At 42.3% G+C, this 20,479-nt stretch overlaps 1 protein-coding gene across 17 annotated transcripts in view; it reads right to left on the reverse strand.

Moving 5' to 3' along the window:
• Positions 1 to 1,917: 1,917 nt before the first annotated feature.
• The window catches only part of EXOC7 (exocyst complex component 7), a 32,391-nt gene continuing 13,829 nt past the window's right edge, over positions 1,918 to 20,479 (reverse strand). For 6 of the 17 annotated variants that reach the window (XM_080996529.1, XM_080996543.1, XM_080996538.1 and 3 more), the window contains 14 exons: positions 19,935 to 20,003; positions 18,195 to 18,340; positions 17,953 to 18,105; positions 16,426 to 16,524; positions 15,843 to 15,905; positions 15,002 to 15,068; positions 12,215 to 12,253; positions 9,626 to 9,691; positions 8,674 to 8,791; positions 6,036 to 6,131; positions 4,648 to 4,711; positions 3,528 to 3,569; positions 3,272 to 3,405; positions 1,918 to 2,116 (listed from right to left, as the gene is read on the reverse strand). In XM_080996529.1, coding sequence (XP_080852655.1) covers positions 2,014 to 2,116; positions 3,272 to 3,405; positions 3,528 to 3,569; positions 4,648 to 4,711; positions 6,036 to 6,131; positions 8,674 to 8,791; positions 9,626 to 9,691; positions 12,215 to 12,253; positions 15,002 to 15,068; positions 15,843 to 15,905; positions 16,426 to 16,524; positions 17,953 to 18,105; positions 18,195 to 18,340; positions 19,935 to 20,003 — 1,259 coding nt within the window. In that variant the 3' untranslated portion in view covers positions 1,918 to 2,013. The remainder of the gene's footprint in view (positions 2,117 to 3,271; positions 3,406 to 3,527; positions 3,570 to 4,647; positions 4,712 to 6,035; positions 6,132 to 8,673; positions 8,792 to 9,625; positions 9,692 to 12,214; positions 12,254 to 15,001; positions 15,069 to 15,842; positions 15,906 to 16,425; positions 16,525 to 17,952; positions 18,106 to 18,194; positions 18,341 to 19,934; positions 20,004 to 20,479) is intronic. The other 11 variants (XM_080996531.1, XM_080996541.1, XM_080996540.1 and 8 more) reach the window with 3 other exon arrangements.

Raw genomic sequence — 20,479 nt, forward strand, 5'->3', positions numbered from 1 at the left:
TAATTATTCTCAGATAATGCTAGAATTGTAATCCAGGCAATTGATTTCACTAAATTGCACCGATTGCATCAACACTTGAGGCATTTTTAACAGGGGTCTGATTTTCCTACTTAAAGTTTTAGGACTGTTTCAGCTTTAAGTAGGAAAATCAGACCCCTGTTAAAAATGCCTCAAGTGTTGATGCAATCTGTGCTCTTACTGCAATTTAGAGAAATCAATTGCCTGGACTGCAATTCTTTTAGAAGCAGAACATTGTGATCCAGTAGTTGAAAAGTAACAATCCAATATATCTGCAGGTTATCTTTGGAAGATGCATTATCATCTCCACTGAAAAACACTCAAAACCCGCAGGGAATAGCTATGAGACCTTTCCAGCTCTTTCCTGAGTGCCACTGAGATAACCAACATGTAACATTATTTCAAATCTTCAGGCACTCTGGAGTGACTGCACTGCAAGGAAGGTTTTTGAAAGGGGTGATGCTCTTGAATCTACCATTGAAAAATTACACCTTCAAGCTAAGAGCTCTAATTGAAATGGAAATCCATAGAGATAGTTTTTGGGTCCCTTCCAACTCTACAATTCTATGATGTAGAGATCCCCAAATGGCTAACAGTGCAATTCAATACCTTTCGAGCAGTACAAGTAAATATACTATCAGATACATCTTAACGCATGTCTGCATATGGCTACATATGTTCTGTGCCAAGCCAGCACAAAATGCCTTTCTGCTCTCCAACTCTGGAATGCCCTCCTCAAAGTAGTACAATGCCCAGAGTATAATGTTGCCAGGTTCAGGATAAAATGTGGTGTTGGCATTTGAAAGCATTAAGCTGCCTCAATCTGCTTTTAGTTTCTTTAGTCTCTGATTGCCTCCCCATTGCTAAGTTATTATGAAAGATGTTACAAGTGTTGCTTTTATGCTAATATCTCTTTGTACACTGTCCTGGAATCCATCAGAGGAAGAGCAGCTTAGAAAAATTTTAAATAAATACATCCAAGTCTTACTTGTCCCTAGAGGAGAAGGGAATGAAAAAAGAGACCAAGATACACTGTCAGCACATGACCTCATGTCAGGAAAATCTCCACTGAACTTTCTGGCTCACTTATAAATGATGAACCAGGCATGGAAGAGATTATTTTACAATTGCATCCATTACCCTATTTTCTTGCCAATTATTGGCCTTTCAGGATACTTATCTACCATTTACATATCCACTGGTAGTAATCAACAAGTGATTTCATCCTTTCTTTTGGGGAATAACTTCTCACACATTTCAACAGGGCATACAAGGAAAGAGGGCAAGAACCTCTAGATTAAAAAAAAAAAGAAATAAACTGAGCCAGAATAACTCAACAGAGCAGAATCTGCAAGGGCTTGATTAAGCTGGGTAAGCCTACAGATACTTGATGGCCTTTCTTGATTTTTCTTTATTAGGCTGGCTGTACCAGGTGACCTCCAGACAATTAGCTCCCATTTCGGTCTGACCATCTCTGTAGACATTTTTAATAAACTGAGGCTTTGCTGTATTTTGTGAGTGGCAGCATCTTTCCACTTATAGCACCATGCAGCTGTCCCAAGTGCCATCTACAAGTAGATTTTTTGTTTATGGATAACTGTTTGTTGGTGTTTGTATGTTCCTTGTACTCCTGTTGAAACTAAAAAAAATAAAATAAAAAAGGAAAACTAGAGAGAGGTGGGTTTTAAGCTTACATAGGAATGGCCAGGGCAGTGCCTCTGAAGGAGAAACTAGCTCATCCTTAAGCTATAGGTTGCACTTGTGTGCACACTATACAGAAGGATTTAGCCCTGTGCAGAAAAGAGAATTCTATACATATTACTAGTATCTTAGGAACACCTACCCACCAAGCAAGATTTCAACCAATGATCTTGTAAGAAGTAAGAGACAACCCATAAATCATGTTCTTAGGAATTTATAAATTTGATAAATACAAGCATAACTCAGGGCCATCATACTGGGCTGAGAAAGTACTGAGACATACAGGCAGAGAGGTCATGCTGATGTGTCGAACAGTTTCTCAATCATCTCTCCCACCTGCTCCACCCTGTATTTAATGTATTTCTCAGGGTTCTTGGTAAAGGGTACATTGCCATACCTGCCAAGGGAAAAGCAAGGGGGAGAAAAAGGTGTGACAAGCATGGACAGGATTTCTCACTCCTCAATTCCCCTCCCCTTCTTCACCAGATGCCAGAACAACATGCAGTGGGCAGGATTCAACTAACTAGTCCCACTAACGAAAGCCTGTGCAAGAACATTTGCTGGTGCAATGGGGCTTTCCATCTTCCTGTGGCTCAGGGGGCAAAGGTGGCAAAACCTCCACTTGTACTGACAGAACAATCAACATTGCATTATGTTGAATTCCCCCAATCCATTCAATTCCAGTGAAGTTATACAATTGCTACAAGCGGTTGAAGATCTGTTATACAGCAAGGCTGAAGAGAAAAAGAATTGCTGTGTTTATTCCCAGTGCTGGGAGTTTAATGTGATGCAGGCTGAGCTACTACTACATACATTTGGTGCACAAAATGCTGCCTTCTTGATCCACCTACAATCAAATGTAGCCAGCTACTGGTACAGACAAAAACCCACAAAGGGGTGGCAACTATCCTAACTCTCCTCACCATCTTTCTCCCATCACAACTGCCTAGGCAAATCCTTTCTTCCAAAAATGAGGAAAGGAGTTAACTTCGCAGCCCATTGGTGTTGGAAGTGGGCGAGCCTTTGCAACTCCAACAAGTTCTCTGGGCTGCTATAGAGCCAGAAGACGTATTATACCCGTCCTTCTGCTTAGATCCCCAGCTTAGAAAGTCGCTTGTACATTATGCTTCATAAAGTTCTTTCTAGAAGAGCTAGAGACCCCCCCCCCAAAAAAAAGAAAAGAAAGCTCAGAGTCAATTGTTCCTGTTCAGGTGTGCCAATGTGGGCCTTTACAGGAGGCAGGTTGGCAACCTCCACCCTTATGGTCAGAATCCATTTATTTCAATTGGGGGTGTAGGAGAAGTGAAGAGTGAAAAAAAAGGCAACAAACTAAAATACTAAATTCAACAATGGCAATTCATAGTCACATTTCAAAGGTATCCTCTCAATGCATACTAATAACTTGGGGGCCCTCAGACACCGGGGGAGGGGCTAATTCTGCACATATCTATAAACCCATCACAGACAATGATAGCTTTCAAATCAGGAACACAACTTTCAAAGCCTGTCAAAACTCTCTGAACAAAGACATCTTTGTGGGTCAAATAATTACCTGCTTAGTAAGGCAGAATAGGTCTCTAGCACAATATTTTTCTGGGTCTTCCGGATTTTGTCCCTCTGTTCTGTGTCAGGGATGGCCCAAGCCTTCTGGATTTTACACAGCTCCTCCAGACAATCATTAAAACCCTTTCCCAGAGAGAAGATAATGTTAAGCATGCATTTGGTTCTGTAGAGCAGTTGGAAAAGTTAACACAATGGGTGCAAAGCCAAGAACAAGAACATCTGTCTAGGCTCCGATCGCCAATTACCTTAAAGCGATCCTTGATGGCCTGTCTCTCTTTGTCTTTGAGCTGTGGGAGATTAAGAAAAAGAGCTCTTCTTGTTATTTCTTCTTCTCAGACTAATTTGTTCCAGGGCTGATATTCCAATGCTTCTTGATTAATTGGGAGCACTTAGCTTGATGCTGGGCCCTATACATTCATAGGAGTCTTATACAGGCCTTACAGACATGCACTCAGTTAATACTCAATGAGTATTTCTGCTTTTGCTATAGCGTAATGGCATGTGAATAAAGCTGCTCCCCACACTTCTGTTTGAGCACTATAGACAGGGATCTAAAGGTTTTCCCAGCACAAAGCAGGCAATATTTCCTTCTGGCAACCACCACACTCAAAGAACTAGGGTCAGTTATCCATGCCCAGGTTACTTTCACTGCAATGCTCTCTATGTGGTGCTGCCTTGGAAAATAGTAACTTCATTAATGCAAAACGCTAGTGCCCGATTATCTAGAGAGGGTACCTCTGATCTTATATCAACCTGTGCTTTTGCCCATTTATTTTTCTGGGATTGATTTACAGAAAAGCCTTGAAAGCCTTAGGCAGTTTAGGACCAGATTACCTGAGAAACCACTTGCACCCATATGAACCTGTCTGGCCTTTAGGATTGATCTTGCTAGCCCTGCTCTCTGTCCTGTCTACTGGTAAGATCAGGAAACAATGTATGAGAGACAGGGTGTTCTCTGTGGCGGTGCCTGTGAAATATCCTCTCATGAGAGATCCGTAGGCAGTTAGCAAGGACTTCCTTTTTCTAGCTGGCTTTTAATGCAAACTGCATATAAGCATTTCATGTGCCATTGATTTTTAAAAAGTCTTTGGTGATGGGACAAGATCTGGATCATCACAAATTTGGAGGGGTGGCTTCTTTTCCTGGATGACACAGTCCTGCCAAAATTGGCCTTCCTCACAAAGCTGATAAGAGTCTTGGGAGGGAATACTAAACACATTCAATACCATGAACAGTTTGGCTCTAATGTGATTTCCACAACAAACTCTTATATAGGTGTGTGTGTGTGTGTGTGTGTGTGTGTGTGTGTGTGTAATATACATCCTAACTTTCCAACACAGAAAGCTACTTCTGAAGTGTTCTCACCTTGACTCCAGGTTGGACGACAGGCAAGTTTCTGTCCAAGAAAGAGTCAGTTACTTTCAACCAGCTGAAATAGACATAAAGAAGAGTAAGCAACGTGGGTGTGATGGCCACACAAACAAATGAATAAAATAAGTGACAAATTACAAATGCATGTGCTATATATGCTCCAATATATAGAGGATCCAAATAGGGGGTCTAGACCTTTATCACAGCATGTTTGGCTTCAAACATGGATCTGTCTGTACATCCAGGGCTCAGAAGAATACGTGCTTTTAAGCAGCTTGTGTTATTTGGGCATTAAGTGATACAGAAATTAAGTAAGAATAATAATATTTGTTAGGCTGCTCCAGGGGTACGAAAATGGATCTGACCAGTGGGCTGCATCCTGACATCCTCCAGCACCTGTAGGCCATTCTGACAAGTGAGCATCACCATGACATCAGATGGAGCATTTTGCTTTGCCTTGGCAGTCTGAAATCATAGAATCTTAAGAGTTGGGAGGGACCCAAGGGTCATTTAGTCCAACCCCCGGCCATGTAGGAATCTCAGCTAAAGCATCCATGACCGATGGCCATCCAACTTCTGCTTAAAAACCTCCAGGGAAATCAAACCCTTCGGGCAAAGGTACAGGAAGTTGGCAGGCACCAATGATCAGCAGCACCTGGAAAACCCTCTTGCAACAGGGATTCATGTCTTTTTATGTGCCCCACACATCATATATGATATCAGATACAGAGTAGGTAGGCACAGCTTGGGAACATTCTGCTGAAGTGTGAAGCTGTATATAAAAATAAATTTTAAAAGGCCAGAGACGGGGTATTAGGATCAAGGCTGGCTTTTGCCAAATCAGTTCCTTGAAGTCTACTACAACTTGGGACAGGAAGGCTTGTGGTACTAGCTGATGTCTGGATCTCAGGACTAGCATGTCAGCACACCTAAGTTGTTCCTTATAAAAATGAAGCTTTCAGTTCAGCTCAACTCCTCACCTCCTGAATACCTATTTTATATGGAAAGGCAGCCTCTGAGCTGCTTATCAATCTGCATATGTATAGATACCCAGCACCTTTTCAATTAAGCATATCTAAGTGCCATCCATTCACATGTTGGTTTCCTATCTCATCGGCAAAACTAACCTTTGGCAAATACTGGAAAGAGCAATGTACCCTACTGCATGCAAGCTGTGGGAATGAAATTTGTTGCTGAGTCAGAACTGCGATCTATGCCAATTATTTTTACTTGAATAACATTTCCAAGAAGGACAAATTGCCTTCTCCAACTTCATAATGTTCTACTGAAAGGCCTCTTCACATAGACAATGATTATAGGCTATTTATAGTATTGAGGTCCTCCTGACTCTAATGGGAAAGGAGCAGCCACATTCTTCTGACCTGCGCTGGTATGCAGTGATTTGCTGCTCAATGTGTTCTCTATAAGATTTTTCCGCATTCTTCTGCGTCACAGCCACCAACTGGATTAGCTCAGACCTAGGAGGAAGAACAAGGACAAGCAGTGCTACATGAACAATGAGGTCACAAGGCATCAGTACTTTTCTGAGGATAGAGTTTCAAGTTTTTCAAAACAGCTGCTTAGTCCACCTGTAGTTTTAAGTTGAAACAGGGCCCCACAAATGTTGGCTAGCCTTGATAGCTAGCCAAAATGTGGGTTCATCACTGCCCCATGGGGGAAGGAGTTTTGACTGTGGCATCACATTGAGCTTCAGGAGATGCTCCAGACACACCAGAGGCTCAGCACAACTATGGGGGTAAGTACTCACTCCTTCCTGCGCAAGCTTTGAGATTATAGCTGACATTCTGTGACTAATAAATGACTGGAAAGCAACAATCCGTCCCACTGCATTTCAGGCCTCAGCACAAGGACAGAAAGACTCCCCTCCTTCTTCCAAGCCTAGATTTGGGCATGGAGTCTCTCAGATCATGCCCTGACTTTGGGAAGGCTTGGAAAGCACCAAGATAATGCACTGCTTCCTGAGCTTTTCTGAAGACAGTACAAGGTCTAAGGAATTCCTTATATAGGGAAACTTTTTAATGTGTGATGTTTTATTATGTTTTCATATATATTGGAAGCCACCCAGAGTGGCTGGGGCAACCCAGTCAGATAGGCAGGGTACAAATAATGCTATTATAATTATAATTATCCTCCTCCTCCAGGTTAGGGAGAAAAGCAAAGGCTCTGAGCAGAATAAAAAATATAGCCACCAATGGCAAGCACATTAGAGAAGTCTTATCTTGAAAACCAATTAAACCGAGCATTGTATCATTCATTTCCACCCAGCAGCTGTTGCTCAGGATCAAACCCCAAAACACTTCCCTCCCCCCATTCTTCTGCAGAACACTAGCAGCAAAGATGGGATACAGGATGGGATAGCATAGCCATAGACTGATGTTGAATTGCTAAGGTCCTTTCTTTGCGCTGTGTTTTATGGATAGGTTTGCCTGCAAGCTCTGGGTGCATGTAAAATGTTATTTATTTATATATTACATCTCTATACTGCCCTTCCTTTCACAGGAGGCCAGGCCTGTGAAGTTACAGCTTTTAGTCAGGTCTTGGGGAAATGAGCAGAACCAGAAGTTAACAAGCCAGAATACGCATGCTTGTGCACTAGACTCTCAACAGACATACCTTAACCCTTCTTCCTCCAAACTCCGGGGTTCAAAGCAATCTAAGAGGTGGTGGTGCTGGGAGATGGAAAAGGAGCACTTGTCTGGGTGGTGGGAGTAGCCTCCATCAGTTGCAATTTTAAGATGAAAGTGAAGCAATAGCAACAAGGGCTATTGGAGCGCATGGTAAGAGAGGCACTAGGGATGAAGAGCAGCTGTTGGGGATGTAGAACTAATAGGTGTTGTTTTCACATTTAAAAATTGAAATATAAGGCTCTGAAGCTTAGGAACATTAGGCACTCTGACAAAGGTAAAAAAGGTAAAGGACCCCTGGATGGTTAAGTCCAGCCAAAGGTGACTATGGGGTGCGGCGCTCATCTCACTTTTCAGGCCGAGTGAGATGGCGTTTGTCTGCAGAAAGCTTTCCAGGTCATGCGGCCAGTATGACTAAATCGCTTCTGGTGCAACAGAGCACCATGATGGAAGCCAGAGAGAATGGAGATGCCATTTACCTTCCTGCTGCAGTGGTACCTATTCATCTACTTGCACTGGTATGCCTTCGAACTGCTAGGTTGGTAGAAGCTGGGACGGAACAATGGGAGCTAACCCCATCGCACGGACTCGAACTGCCAATCTCCCGATCGGTAAGCCCAAGAGGCTCAGTGATTTAGACCACAGTGCCATCCGCTGTCATACTCTGACAAAGCTGATTGCTAGGCTAGTGGTTATGAAGATTTCACCACCATAATTACAAGGACAGACCAGCTGGAATTTTCTCTTTCCCCCTATAATGACTGGAATTCATCACTTTCTATGTGCCAACAGGGTTTGTCTGACCAAACATACTATGGTTCTCCCTGATGGCAGTGTGCTTTGTGCCACCTGTTGGTACACCATAATCTGGATAACTACCAACTTAATTGTATTATTGTATGCATAGTCAGGTAGAAATATTTAGATATATAAATGCTTGAGTACTGAGTAGTGGACTAGATCATCTGCAGGAATGTAAAACTGCAAAGGGCTTACATTAATTGTTATTTGTCTGAGTAACTGCTCTTGAGTCATGCAAAGCAACCAGCAGTAAATTATTTCTTGGATTTATTGGGAAGTGCTCTCCAGAACAAGAGCCTTTCGGCTGACAAGATAAAAGAGCCTGATGCAATCACAGCCCTTTTGGCTGCTTTTATTTTCCATTCCTTTGTGTAAGACACTGCTTACAGTAGGAATGACAGACATCAAAGGGCTCTTTCTGAAGGGGAGCAAAGCATGAGTGAAGCAGAAAAACTGGAGTACAAAATGTGCTCTGCCAGAGAGTTAACGAAAGAACTTCATAAGCACAAATTCAATTATAGTGGCAGAAATTCCAGTCTTCCAGCACGCACATAAACAATATCCAAGTACTTACTTTTCAAGGGACTTCAGGATGTAATTGTAGTTGTTAAGCAGGAAGATGGCACTTAAAGATTCCTCATAAACCTTGGATTTACTGAGAAGGTTTAGTTGCAAGTTGCCCAGGACTTTGCCTTAACAGAAAGGATGCATGAGTAGGAGACAAGAAGACCACTGTAAAGATCTTAAGTAGATTACCTATGCCACTTAGCTGGCTGGCTAAATTCTAACCAATCTATATAACACAAAGTCTCAGTGAAGATGCTTCTCTGAAGATCCTGGCATCCAGCGTGAGATAACCAACACTGGGACCACTTGCAAATGAAGTATATATTTAGCAGTCATCCTAATCCTTTTTAAAATATATATATACAAAATTTGGACACAGTTTATAGGATGTTTATTATTCTGAACTATCCACTGCCATCATTCTCATCATTTTTCTTATGGAAAAAAAGTCCAAGATTTGTTTGTTTTTAAATCATATTTGTTGTGCAAGATTGCAGCAGTGCCTTTGCTATTTATCACAATGTACCCACTTGCTTTGCAATGTGTTATAAAGGTGCACTCTTAATACACCAACGACATATACTGGAACCTACATAAACCTGTAAGATATCTACAGAAAGGTGCAACAGTTTGAATGCAGCCTTAATTAACAAAAAACACCACACATTTTTAAAATGCCATCTTTTATATTTCATTTCCCTTGAAACAGGGAACTAATCTACATTTCATAGACTGCTTACTGTTTTGGCAGGAGCAGCAATTGCAGCCCATCATGGCTGCAGGTAAAGGGGGGGGGTGAATCCTTCCTGCACAACTGGTTGGCATCAGTCTCAGCCTCAGCTGAATGTAGGGATTGCCAGGACTCAGCACCACGTTTTAAATTCAAATGGGCCAATCATAGCCATAGTTTGGAGGCTGTGAGAAGGAAGAAGGTAGCAAAGTGGTGAGGAGTTACTTACAGATGTAGGTGCTGAGCAGCCGTCTACTGAATTCAGAACTGTAGCTACTGGCTGAAGAGCTGGTCTCTGAAAGGCAGCAAGCATTAAATCAATTATTATATTTCTTTATATGGCTACTTTGCCTCCTACTCAAGCAACGTTTTACTTCTCTAAGTTCAGCTAAAACTTTAATCTTGGGTGTACTATGAGATGGAAACAGCAGCTTTGCTTCAACTCTAGACTTGATCAGTTTCACTCTAACCTAGTACCCTCCAGATGGTTTTGGACTACAAATCCCAAAACCCCTAGCCATGCTGACTGGGGATGCTAGTCCAAAACATCTGCAGGGCACAAGGCTGGGAAGGCTGGTCTAAATTTACCCCTGCTCATTTTATGCAATGGAGAATAGAGCTACATTCAGTCCGAACCTTTGTCACCTTAGGCTTATACTACCTTATGAATTACTTTACCATAATCTTATTAAGTTCAGATATAGTGAATGCCGTTACAGAGAAAAGATACTGGTTATAAACATTCCCACCCCCACCCCCCCGAAAATCTGTTTGTCTCAGATATTCTCTTTAGGATAAAAACAAAACATTGTTTTGGTAAACCACAAAAACTGTGCTAACATTTCATATTAATGCAAGCAATTGTTTGACTTCAGCAAGATTTGGGTGACACTTTATAGGTTAGAAGGAAATAGCCAAGCTTTCTGTTATATAAACAAGGCAGGTTAACAAAAGGTTTTGCTTGTATGAACGCAAACATGATTTTCATTGGAACCTTAGCAGTGTATATTCTGTGGGATGGTTGTGAATATGACCAACTTACTTTTAAGCAGTGCTGTACTTGTTTCTGAAACTGTGTTAAGTTTGATGAGAAGCTGTCAGCTGGCTCAACTTTATTTGAAGTGTATGTGAACTTTTCATACTGGCAGAGCCAATTGATACCGAAAGCACATATGACTTCTTGGTGATGTTACAAGGCCAACAGAAGAAGGGGACAAGAGTTTTGCCAATGGTGGGTCTAGGGCTGAGCCTGTTTCACTGCACTCGTGCAAGTCTTTGGCCTGCAAGCAACTCCCAGGCTTTGTACTTATTAGCTGGCTTATAGGCAGGTGCTAGTGATGTGGCCTACAAGTGATGTGGCCTACAAGGGCTCATTCTATGTAGAACATGTTCTTCCAGCTGAAGTGGCTCACCTGATATTGCCTAACATCTTATGCTGCTCAAGGGAGAAGTTGGCAAGAGGTGAAGTGCCCCTTCACAGGCCCTGTTTGCTTATTGTTGCACGAGGGCAGGTACACTGTGTGTTACCTGCTCCTGGGGGAGGGAAACAGGCACCTTTCCTCCAAGAGGCTTACCTTGAGCATGCCTGGATTTTACCATCACTTCATGTTGATTCCCCCAGAAAGTATGGCAGCAGCAGGACCAGGAGAGGAATGCAGAGGCTACAACCTCCTCTCCTCTCTGGGAGGCTGCATGTTCACACTAAGCCATGATTTGGGTTCCTGCTATGTGGAAACTGAGCCTGTGTGTTGTATGCAAATATATATAACAAAGTCTTAATTGCGAGTTCACAAATAGCTTGAAGGAGGTTGTTGAAGAGAGAAATACAGGAAGGGTAATTAACCCTTTCCCCGGTCACCATTCTCCCATTGCTACTTTCCCCTGCCTAGCTGCTCCCTTTTCCCATCTCATGTTGTCCGGGCTGTGTGTTTGCAAGGGAAGGTACGTAATGAGAAGCAAAACAATAGGGGGGGTGTCATTCAGTTTGGAGTAAAATGGGCTTTCCAGCTTCAAATCCCAGTCTCCTGAAGTTGATTGTCTTAAGAAAAAACAGCTGTTGGGGCAGGAAAAAGGTAAAGGTAAAGGACCCCTGGATGGTTAAGTCTAGTCAAAGGCAACTATGGGGTTGCAGTGCTCATCTCGCTTTCAGGCTGAGGGAGACAGCGTTTGTCCACAGACAGCTTTTCGGGTCATGTGGCCAGCACGACTAAACCACTTCTGGCACAACAGAACACCATGACATAAGCCAGAGTGCACAGAAATGTTTTTTACCTTCCTGCCACAGTGGTACCTATTTATCTACTTGCACTGGCATGCTTTCGAACTGCTAGGTTGACAGGAGCTGGGACAGAGCAACAGCAGCTTACTCCGTCGCAGGAATTTGAACCGCCGACCTCCCGATTGGCAAGCCCAAGAGGCTCAATGGTTTAGACCACAACACCACCCGCATCCCCACTAGCTGTTGGGGCATCAGTGTGTATGTGAGTTTTCATAGCTTGCCTATTAGAGTTATAGACACACTCCTTAGAGCAAAAGCGAGTGGTCTGTTACCACCATCAAGAACCACAGAGAGCTATTTACCGCTTTACAGGCATTGAGCCTCCTTGAAAATGAGCTGCTGCATCCACATACAAGTTATAAGCTTTTTGGGGGTGGGGTGGAAAACCACCTCTGCATTCTGACATTTTCTGATAAATGAAACAAGACATGTTTTTTATTGGGTACAATTAAAGACAAGCAGAAATATGTAACCAGGTGCAAAAAAGAGAGGTAGTATTATGTATGCATGTGGGTAGTACAAGTACCACCTGCTGCTTACCTCTGGGATCTAAAGGAATATTGTATGTGTCCCCAAGAACTATAAAATTTAAGGCAGAGTAGAGATAAAAAGGATAGGAAGAAAAAAAGAGAAAGGAAGAAATGCAAAGTGCAAAAAGACACGTTAGAGACAACCATACTTTCAAGAACCAAGCAGAAGATACCAACACAGAGCATTACATGGGTTCAGCAGGCAGGAGCCACTCCTTTTTAGAGCATGGATGTGACAGGAAACTGAGGAAACCTCTGTTTCTAGTAGGCAGCTTATATGCCATTCCTTCTAAGGAGACCACTTATAGCCAAGGCTGCTTATATTCAGCGCACCATGCAGAAGGGCTTCTGACTTCCCAAAAAATATCAGCTTCCATTGAAAACAGGGGTTTCCAGCCTTGGTGGGCATAGATTTTTCAAAAACTGCAATCACAGTAATGTGTCAACAGCAGCTGTGGACTCAAAAAGAAAGGAAGGCAGGCCTCTGTTGGGTTTTAGTGGGCACAGATAGTGGCTTCTGCTTCCTTTCCCTACACAATTCCAAGGTTATCTAGCATGCTTCATGGCTCAGCGGGGATTTGAACCTACATCTCCCTGGTCTAATTTCAGTCTCACTGTTTCAGAAGGGCTTGCTCTCAAACAAGCACGCATAGGCTTGCAACCTAGATTCACTACATGTCTTTACAGGTGAAGAATGTCACAACCTGCATACTAATAAAAGGTTAATTGAAAATTGCACTCAAGTCTGTGGGAAAAATGCTAATCATTTGGGGAAGGAGTTGTTATCTTATCATCTTATTTGGGTGCAATAAAAAAGCATGTCTTATTGTTACAGGAATGAGCTGCAGCAAGCCTCTGGGTTGTGTGCTCTTCCTCATGCCTGGCATAGCTAGGAAGAAGAGTTTAGAAGTTTGCTTCCATTTCAAACTAATTGCAGACAAACAGTGATTAGCTTTAACTCTGATTAGCTGAAACAAGCCAACTTCAGATCATAATTTATGAAGCTGGTTTGTTTTAACTAACCATTGTTAAGATAATCTACAGCTTAGGGTTTGAATACAATACTAGACTGTGATTAATTGAAATTGGCACAGAAAGCTCCCAGTCTTCTAGTTGTGACTGCGCCAGAGGAGGAAAGCCGTAAGTGCATGAACCAAAGGCTCATGCAAGTAATAATAAGCCACTGTTTATAATTATGCCTGAACCTGCCATTATAGTACAGCTCTTGTCCCCTAACTCCTTTTCTTTGATGAGAGAAGCTGAATAACTGTAATTAGATCCATAAGGGTGTTTTTTTTGCTGGGGGTGTGTGCATAATGGTTTCCCTGCAAATCATTTATCTGCCCTTTTCCCTTACCTGACTGGACTCAAAACACAAGATAAATATGCATTCTGAATCCTGAAGAGGTGGCACCTGGCCCAAAGAAGCAACTACTTGAGATCACAGGCACCCACTCATGAAACTTTTAAACTTCCTTGAAAAATGAAGGTCACTGTGGCTCTTTTACATAGACTTGTGCAGTCAAGGTTAGCCTTTGACTGGGTCTCAAATTAGCAACAAAATCCCCAGCTCTTTATCTACTACATTTTGCTTTACATCAATGACAATATAAGCAATCAGACCCTGCAAAAGAAATTTTGCAATTAAGCCCCAAACCTAATAATTGGCCAGGTTAGCAGAGACACATTCTGCTAACCATTAGGACTTTAAAAAACCCCTTTACATGTCCAAAGCTGTTTACTGCTTGGGCAGCTGCTATAATCTCAGTCACTGTTATGTTTTCCTGATCAAAAGACACAAAAAGTAATTGCAGCTATCTCTACTGGTAATAAACTGCCACTCCTTTGGCCCATGAAAGAGTTGGCTCCACAACTGTCTTTGCCCATTACCAATTTAAGTGGGCAAAGGAGCACGCGGAAGGGATTTTGGTGAGTCAGCCACAGAAATGGATCCTGTTTTGAGTATTATACAGGCACCTGTTAAAGGACAGATGATGGACAGCACATGCAAGGTGCAGTTTGCTTAGTTAAACCTCCTTAGCACGGACCTCACTGGACAAACTGGTGTCCCCTTTAAACGTTATAATCTTTAAAATGGCCTCACCTCTTTTTCAAACAAAAACAACCATAGAAGAGATTTAATTGGCTTATAGTGATACACCACTGCATAACCTATATATGCCTAGCAACATAAACATTGCATAATGCTGAGGCAAAAACATATCTTGCTAAATTATTGTCAACTACAGTTTTATATACCCTGGGTTTCAGATGTAACATCTTAAGTACACATATTAAAAACCAGGGTCTTAGCTTCTAATTCTGCCAAAAGCAACAACTCTCTGAATTTCAAAAGTTTACACTGTCTTCCAACAGAAACTGACCCAGAAACATATGATCATTCCATATTACTGTATTATGACTTAGCCACAAAACCAGTTAACAACTTGTTCATGTGGCGATAACAATATTCTAACATGATTCTCACTGAAAGCTACCTATCTTAGGAGATGAAAGGCTATCTCAAAATTCACTCTTCAAGGATTATAGAACTAGCAGCAGACTAACAAACTAATGTGAAAAACCAGAGGCATCTCTCTTAGAATCTCTTATAACTTCTTAGATGGCTGCGGGTTGTTTTTGTTTTTTTGCTGTGCCAGATAAAGCTAGACGGGCGATGAGGTGAGGCATAAACTGTACCCTTGTTAAGGAGGTTTTACTGCAAGGCAAGCAAAGGAAATGACTTTATTAGTGCAAGGAAGTTGTTTCTTGTATCCAGGGAGCTGTGTGTGAGTACCTTGGGATGCTAGCATGGCACCTGCAGTTTCCTGAAAATCCAGCAACTGCTGCAGGAAGAGAATGGCCTGTAAAAAGAAGGAATATGTGTTTTTTTAAAAAAATCAATTTGTTATTCTCCACTTTGTGAAGAAAAAGAAACAGGAGGGGATTCTTATGAAAACTATAATTATCTATAATTATACCTATAATTATCCTGGAAGAATGCATAATCTATGGTAATTAATTTCAAAGATCATGGAGGTTGCAAGCAAAGGGAGAGGGAGGTCATTGCTTGAAGATGAGACCTGGTGGTAATAGGTGAGAGTTGTGGCTGACACTGGCCACTCATAGGATGCATCAGCCAGCCCAGAGATCTCAAGGACATTTTATTTTTGAAGCTGGAATCTGGAGTCTGAAGCACAGCAAGCAGAAGGAAGTCCTCTGATGAGCTGGCAAGGGCAGAGTGTAAGGCATCTACTATTTATACCAGGTCACCCAATTGCGAGGCTCCAAATTGCCTGCCAGACTGTAATGCACACCCTTTCTGTGCCTGAAAAGTGCTCCAACGTTTGAGCACACATTATCTCAGGAAGATCATGACAAAGGAGTCAGTGGGCAGGGGCTCCGAGCTTTTGAAGGATGCCACTGCAGCTATGGGCATCACACGGATGAGCTCAGCCTAATATCTATCAATTTCCTTTAACCCCAGACACTGTCAGTTATGGAAGCCCAGGTTTAAAACATGCCATTTCTCCTGGTTCAACAAGAATATTACCCTTATGTAACAAAGAAAAACAGAAAACAAGGATGAAGTCATGGAGCTGGTTTTACCAAGGGACATTCTGAATTGCTTCACATACATTGCTGGTGAGTTCATGAACTGTCCCATCTTTTGGCATGTTGTACTCCTTGTCTGGATTGTTCTAGGGAGGAAAAAAACCCAAAGAATATTTGATAAGATGGATAAAAATGTGCACTCCATAGAACTACCCCATTCTTGTTATTATGCAGTTATATTTCCTGAACCTCCTAACTACTTCTACAGCCCTACGGGTCAAGGGCACCATCTACTGGTCACTGTAAAAAAGATGTGTGGACAAAAATAGATTTTAAGCAGACACCACTGTCATTATATTTGATCCCTCCATAACCACTTCTCTCTCCCTCTCTCTGCTAAAAGATCTGTGAACATTTACAAAACTTTATGTGGACTCCCCTCATTTGATCGTCAATGCTGCCTGTTAAAGGGACTACATCAAAATCAAGTTAGTTATAATTGCACATTTTAAATTCCAGGAAGGGAAGTCGCTTTCCCCCCTCTCCTCCCATTGTAACTTCCAAGATTTTACAGTCCACCTAAACATAATTAATGGAACATTTGCATGGATCTCCTGCACTACTGTGGATTACTAAATAGATAAACAGCAGAAAGGCAGCCATTACCTTGATGTTGTCTGCGAAATCTTCCAGAGCCTTGGCTCCTGTGGTTTCCATTGAGGTTATGAGGCTGGGCAGTTTGTTCTTAGTGCTGGCTGCAGTGCCCTGAAATATCCAGCACAGCACATGAAACAATTCCAAGTGTGTGTGTGTGTGTGTGTGTGGCAGCTACTATCATCTACTGAACACAAGAGTGTATCACTCACAATTCTGCTGGTGCTAAGAAAACAATCACAAGCTTTGTCAGCAGCAGGTAAAACTCAAGCTTCCCTGCGGAACACACTGCCAGGCCTGGTGTGCATTCATCGGAACATAGGCATCTGCCTTCTACCAAGTCAGACTGTTGGCCAATCTAGTTCAGGATAGTCTGCACTGATTGGCATCCGCCCTCCAGGGTTTCAGGCAGGAGTCTTTCCCTACCGTACTTGGAGAGGCTAGGGATTGAACCTGCAAAGGAGATGCTCTACTGCAGAGTTATGGCTCTTCCGGCTCTTGAAAGAGGGAACAAGCCTGCTAGTCTGAAATGGACATTTGTGCTTCAGTCCCAGCTACTTCTCTTTCACTTGGTTTCTAGAAATCTTATTATTTTTATTTATAACCATTCTTCATCTAGCCAGACCCCAGAAGGGTTTACAACACACATTCCCATAAAACATGTAAAATACAGTGAAATTTCTAAAAGCATTGTTAAAAGCAATACACGCAGCAGAAAACCTAATTAACTCCACAAAAGTCTAATACAGTGGTGCCCCGCAAGACGAATGCCTCGCAAGACGAAAAACTCGCTAGACGAAAGGGTTTTGCGTTTTTTGAGTCGTTCCGCAAGACGAATTCCCCTATGGGCTTGCGAGTTTGTTTCCTTTTTCTTAAAGCCGCTAAGCCGTTAATAGCCACTAAGCCGCTAAGCCGTTAATAGCCACTAAGCCGCTAAGCCGTTAATAGCCACTAAGCCGCCGAGCCGCTAATAGCCGCTAAGCCGCTAATAGCCGTGCTTCGCAAGACGAAAACACCGCAAGACGAGGAGACTCGCGGAACGGATTAATTTCGTCTTGCGAGGCACCACTGTATCTGTCCATGTGGCCCATGCTTCTGACTATCTCTCAAATGCGTGAATGAATAAAACTCCTTAAGCTGGCATCAGAACGTCACCAATGAGGGGGACAGTTGAGTTTCACAGTCAGGGGGAGCTACAGCAGATAGGGCCCTGTTTTGTGCCGTTACTGAATGTACCTCATTCACAGGTGGAACCACAAGCAGGGCCTCTTCCCTCTGATCACACAGCACGGGCTACCATAAATTGGGAGATGTGTTCCTTTAAATATTTGGGTCCTGGGCTGCATACAGGCAGCTAGTGCAATTCCCAAAGGAGAAGAGACATCTGTGTTGTGAATTGGCCTTCACCCTACCAGTTCTCAACTGTTACAAAATCCTGTCTGGGGTCCTGATCCTGCTATGAATAACTGGATCCTGCATCCCGATTGTACATGACCTTGCTCTGCAATACTGTAGTGAGTTTTATTGTTAGGCAGTTACCTGCAAAACCTGATCAAATTCTGGCTTCGTCTGCTTCAAGTGCCTTAGGATGGGGAAGATAGTCAGCACAGCTGAGTAATCATGACGTATGATGGCCTTTCGGGCTGCAGAGACAATGTTGTCCCCCTCTATCATCAGGTTGTCTAAAGACTCCTACAGCAAAACAAATCCTGGGTGAATTAGAGAAATGGGCTTTTTCCACAAGAGCGAAAGGAAGGAACCATGTTAAGTTTCAAGGAGACCTGGATGAGGGAGTCAAATGTCTTCTTCTGGTGGTGTTCTGGGATGATTTCTGTCAGTAGCTGATACTCGCTTTGGGCCAGTTTGATGAAGGCGCTAACACAGTGGATGTAAGCATCAATCTCCATGTCCAACATGTCATCTCTCCCTGTAGGGATTGCACAAGCGTAGAAGATGTCAGTTTCCTGTGGCAACCTGATAATATTAGCATTTATTTTCATTTGTAGTGGAGCAGTTTGTGTCTAGCACCACTGACTTCAAACTATACAAATAACCCAAATTTTGTTACATGCCAGCCCACAGGGTGCATCTAGGGGTGGGAGGTGAATATTTCATGTTCTTCTTGACAGGATACAATGTTTTAAGCAGCTAAGCGCGAGCATTTAAGGGGAGCCCAAATGTGAATGATTCAACACACTCACTCACACCTTAAAAGCACCTTAAATTTGTACAACAGTCTCTAGTGTTGATTGACATGTGCCTTTGTGAAACAGAATTTCTCCTAAAGAATTCCATCCTAGAAAGTATCTATCCTATTTGCAACAGCATCATTGATACAAAAGGAAGGGCTTGCCTTGCCTTGATTTAGTAGCACATTCCATTCCTAAAACATTTATGCCCAACAAAGTACAGGAACATAAAAAAAATACTTTAGCTGATAAAACTAGGGTAATGCCTTTAAAAAACCCTAATGCCACAAGACATCAGTATACCTCCAACATGCTAGAATAATCTGTCTTTCAGCTGAGAGTGAGACAAAAATGCTTTTAAATGAATAAATAATGTCAGTAAGTTCTTGATGCCAAAAATAGCAGAATAAGGCCCTCAGTGGGCCAGGAACATATTCCACGTCTCTCTTCTTGGAACAGTGCCTCTCCCCATGATGCTACTGGATTTCCTATTGGCTTCTTTCCCCCATTATTTCTACAAGATCTACCCCCAGAAGCCAATTCTTCTGTCTTGAATAATGGAATAGGTATCCAATATATTGCAAAACCCTTGTGCCATGATGTCTGCTATGATGTGGGGAGAAGCTGACACATCTATTTTGCCATTATACACACCTATCACCAGAGCATGTGAAGGTATTCTACAATTCTGAGGAAAGTTGCAACTCAGGTTTAAAAAGAAATGCTCGTAAATACTATTAAAATAGGGGTTTTGAAGACATTATCCAATACAATGTTATTTTATTCCATTTCTTCTTATATCTTGCTACTGGCACTGTGACATCATATAATCTGCTCAGTTTTATGTCCGCTGAGGAGATACACCCACCCACCCACCATTCAGTTGAAGATGGATGTTTGGAGAACTTGCACAGCAGAGATAATTATGCGTAAAAATACCAGGGACAAGTTCTACTGAACTGAAATCTTGAATAAATGGGAAAGAACAGCCCAGACAGTCATCTCTCATATGAGTGGCTTAGCACTATAAGATTAAACTGTATTCGGGGGTTGTGGAGAAGAGTGCTAAAGGAAAGAGGTCCCAGCTAGTATAGGAGCTTTGTGCTGCGGCCACTCTTTTGGACGGATCCATCCATGTCAACCCTTCTTGTGCCCATGTTGTCTTTCAGACTAGCAGAGATCAGCACAATCCGGTGCGGCTTGAAAAAGTCAGATACTCCGATTTGGGGTGGGAGAGGAAATTCACCTGGAACTGTCCTAAGAGAATACCTCAAGAAACACTAAAAATAAAAGTATTAAATTAACCAGCTTAAGTTTTAATATGGTACTTACCAGCAGCTGGCCCATGCTTGTCACTCAGGGTGTCGGAAAGGTGTTTAACTCGTAAATCATGCTCATGACCTAGCGAGATGTCAGCGGGCATTAACAGAAGGAGTGGTTTATCCAGGCCATCACAGTGCTTGTCTCTTCAGGTTTTATTTGCTTGTCTCAGACATTTACAAGTGTTTTCCTGGCAACCCGGTCTACGACCCCCTTTTCCAATACCATAGCAGTAGTAGCAGTTTCAAACATGATCAAGAATATGGCATAATGCATGGTTCATAGTTAAAAGCAAGCGCCACCGTTATTCTGCCTTTGTTTCTAAATGTAGTCCCTAAAATTCATTTAGAGACAGCAAGGCATTGTACTTTGAATTAACGATTCCAATTTGATCAAGGTTGAAAGGGCTGCTACCTTTCCAGATGAAGTGAACAAGGATAGATCATGGAGAGAAAAGGTCACACCAAGCTACAACAGAACTTCTGTTAGCCAGTCAAATTGCATCACAGATTGGACCTCTCTAAATTTATGTGGCCTGCAACTCTTTAGAGCATTGC

This window comes from Podarcis pityusensis (assembly GCF_964106645.2).
Source record: "Podarcis pityusensis genome assembly, chromosome: 2".
Taxonomy (NCBI): Eukaryota; Metazoa; Chordata; class Lepidosauria; order Squamata; family Lacertidae; genus Podarcis; species Podarcis pityusensis.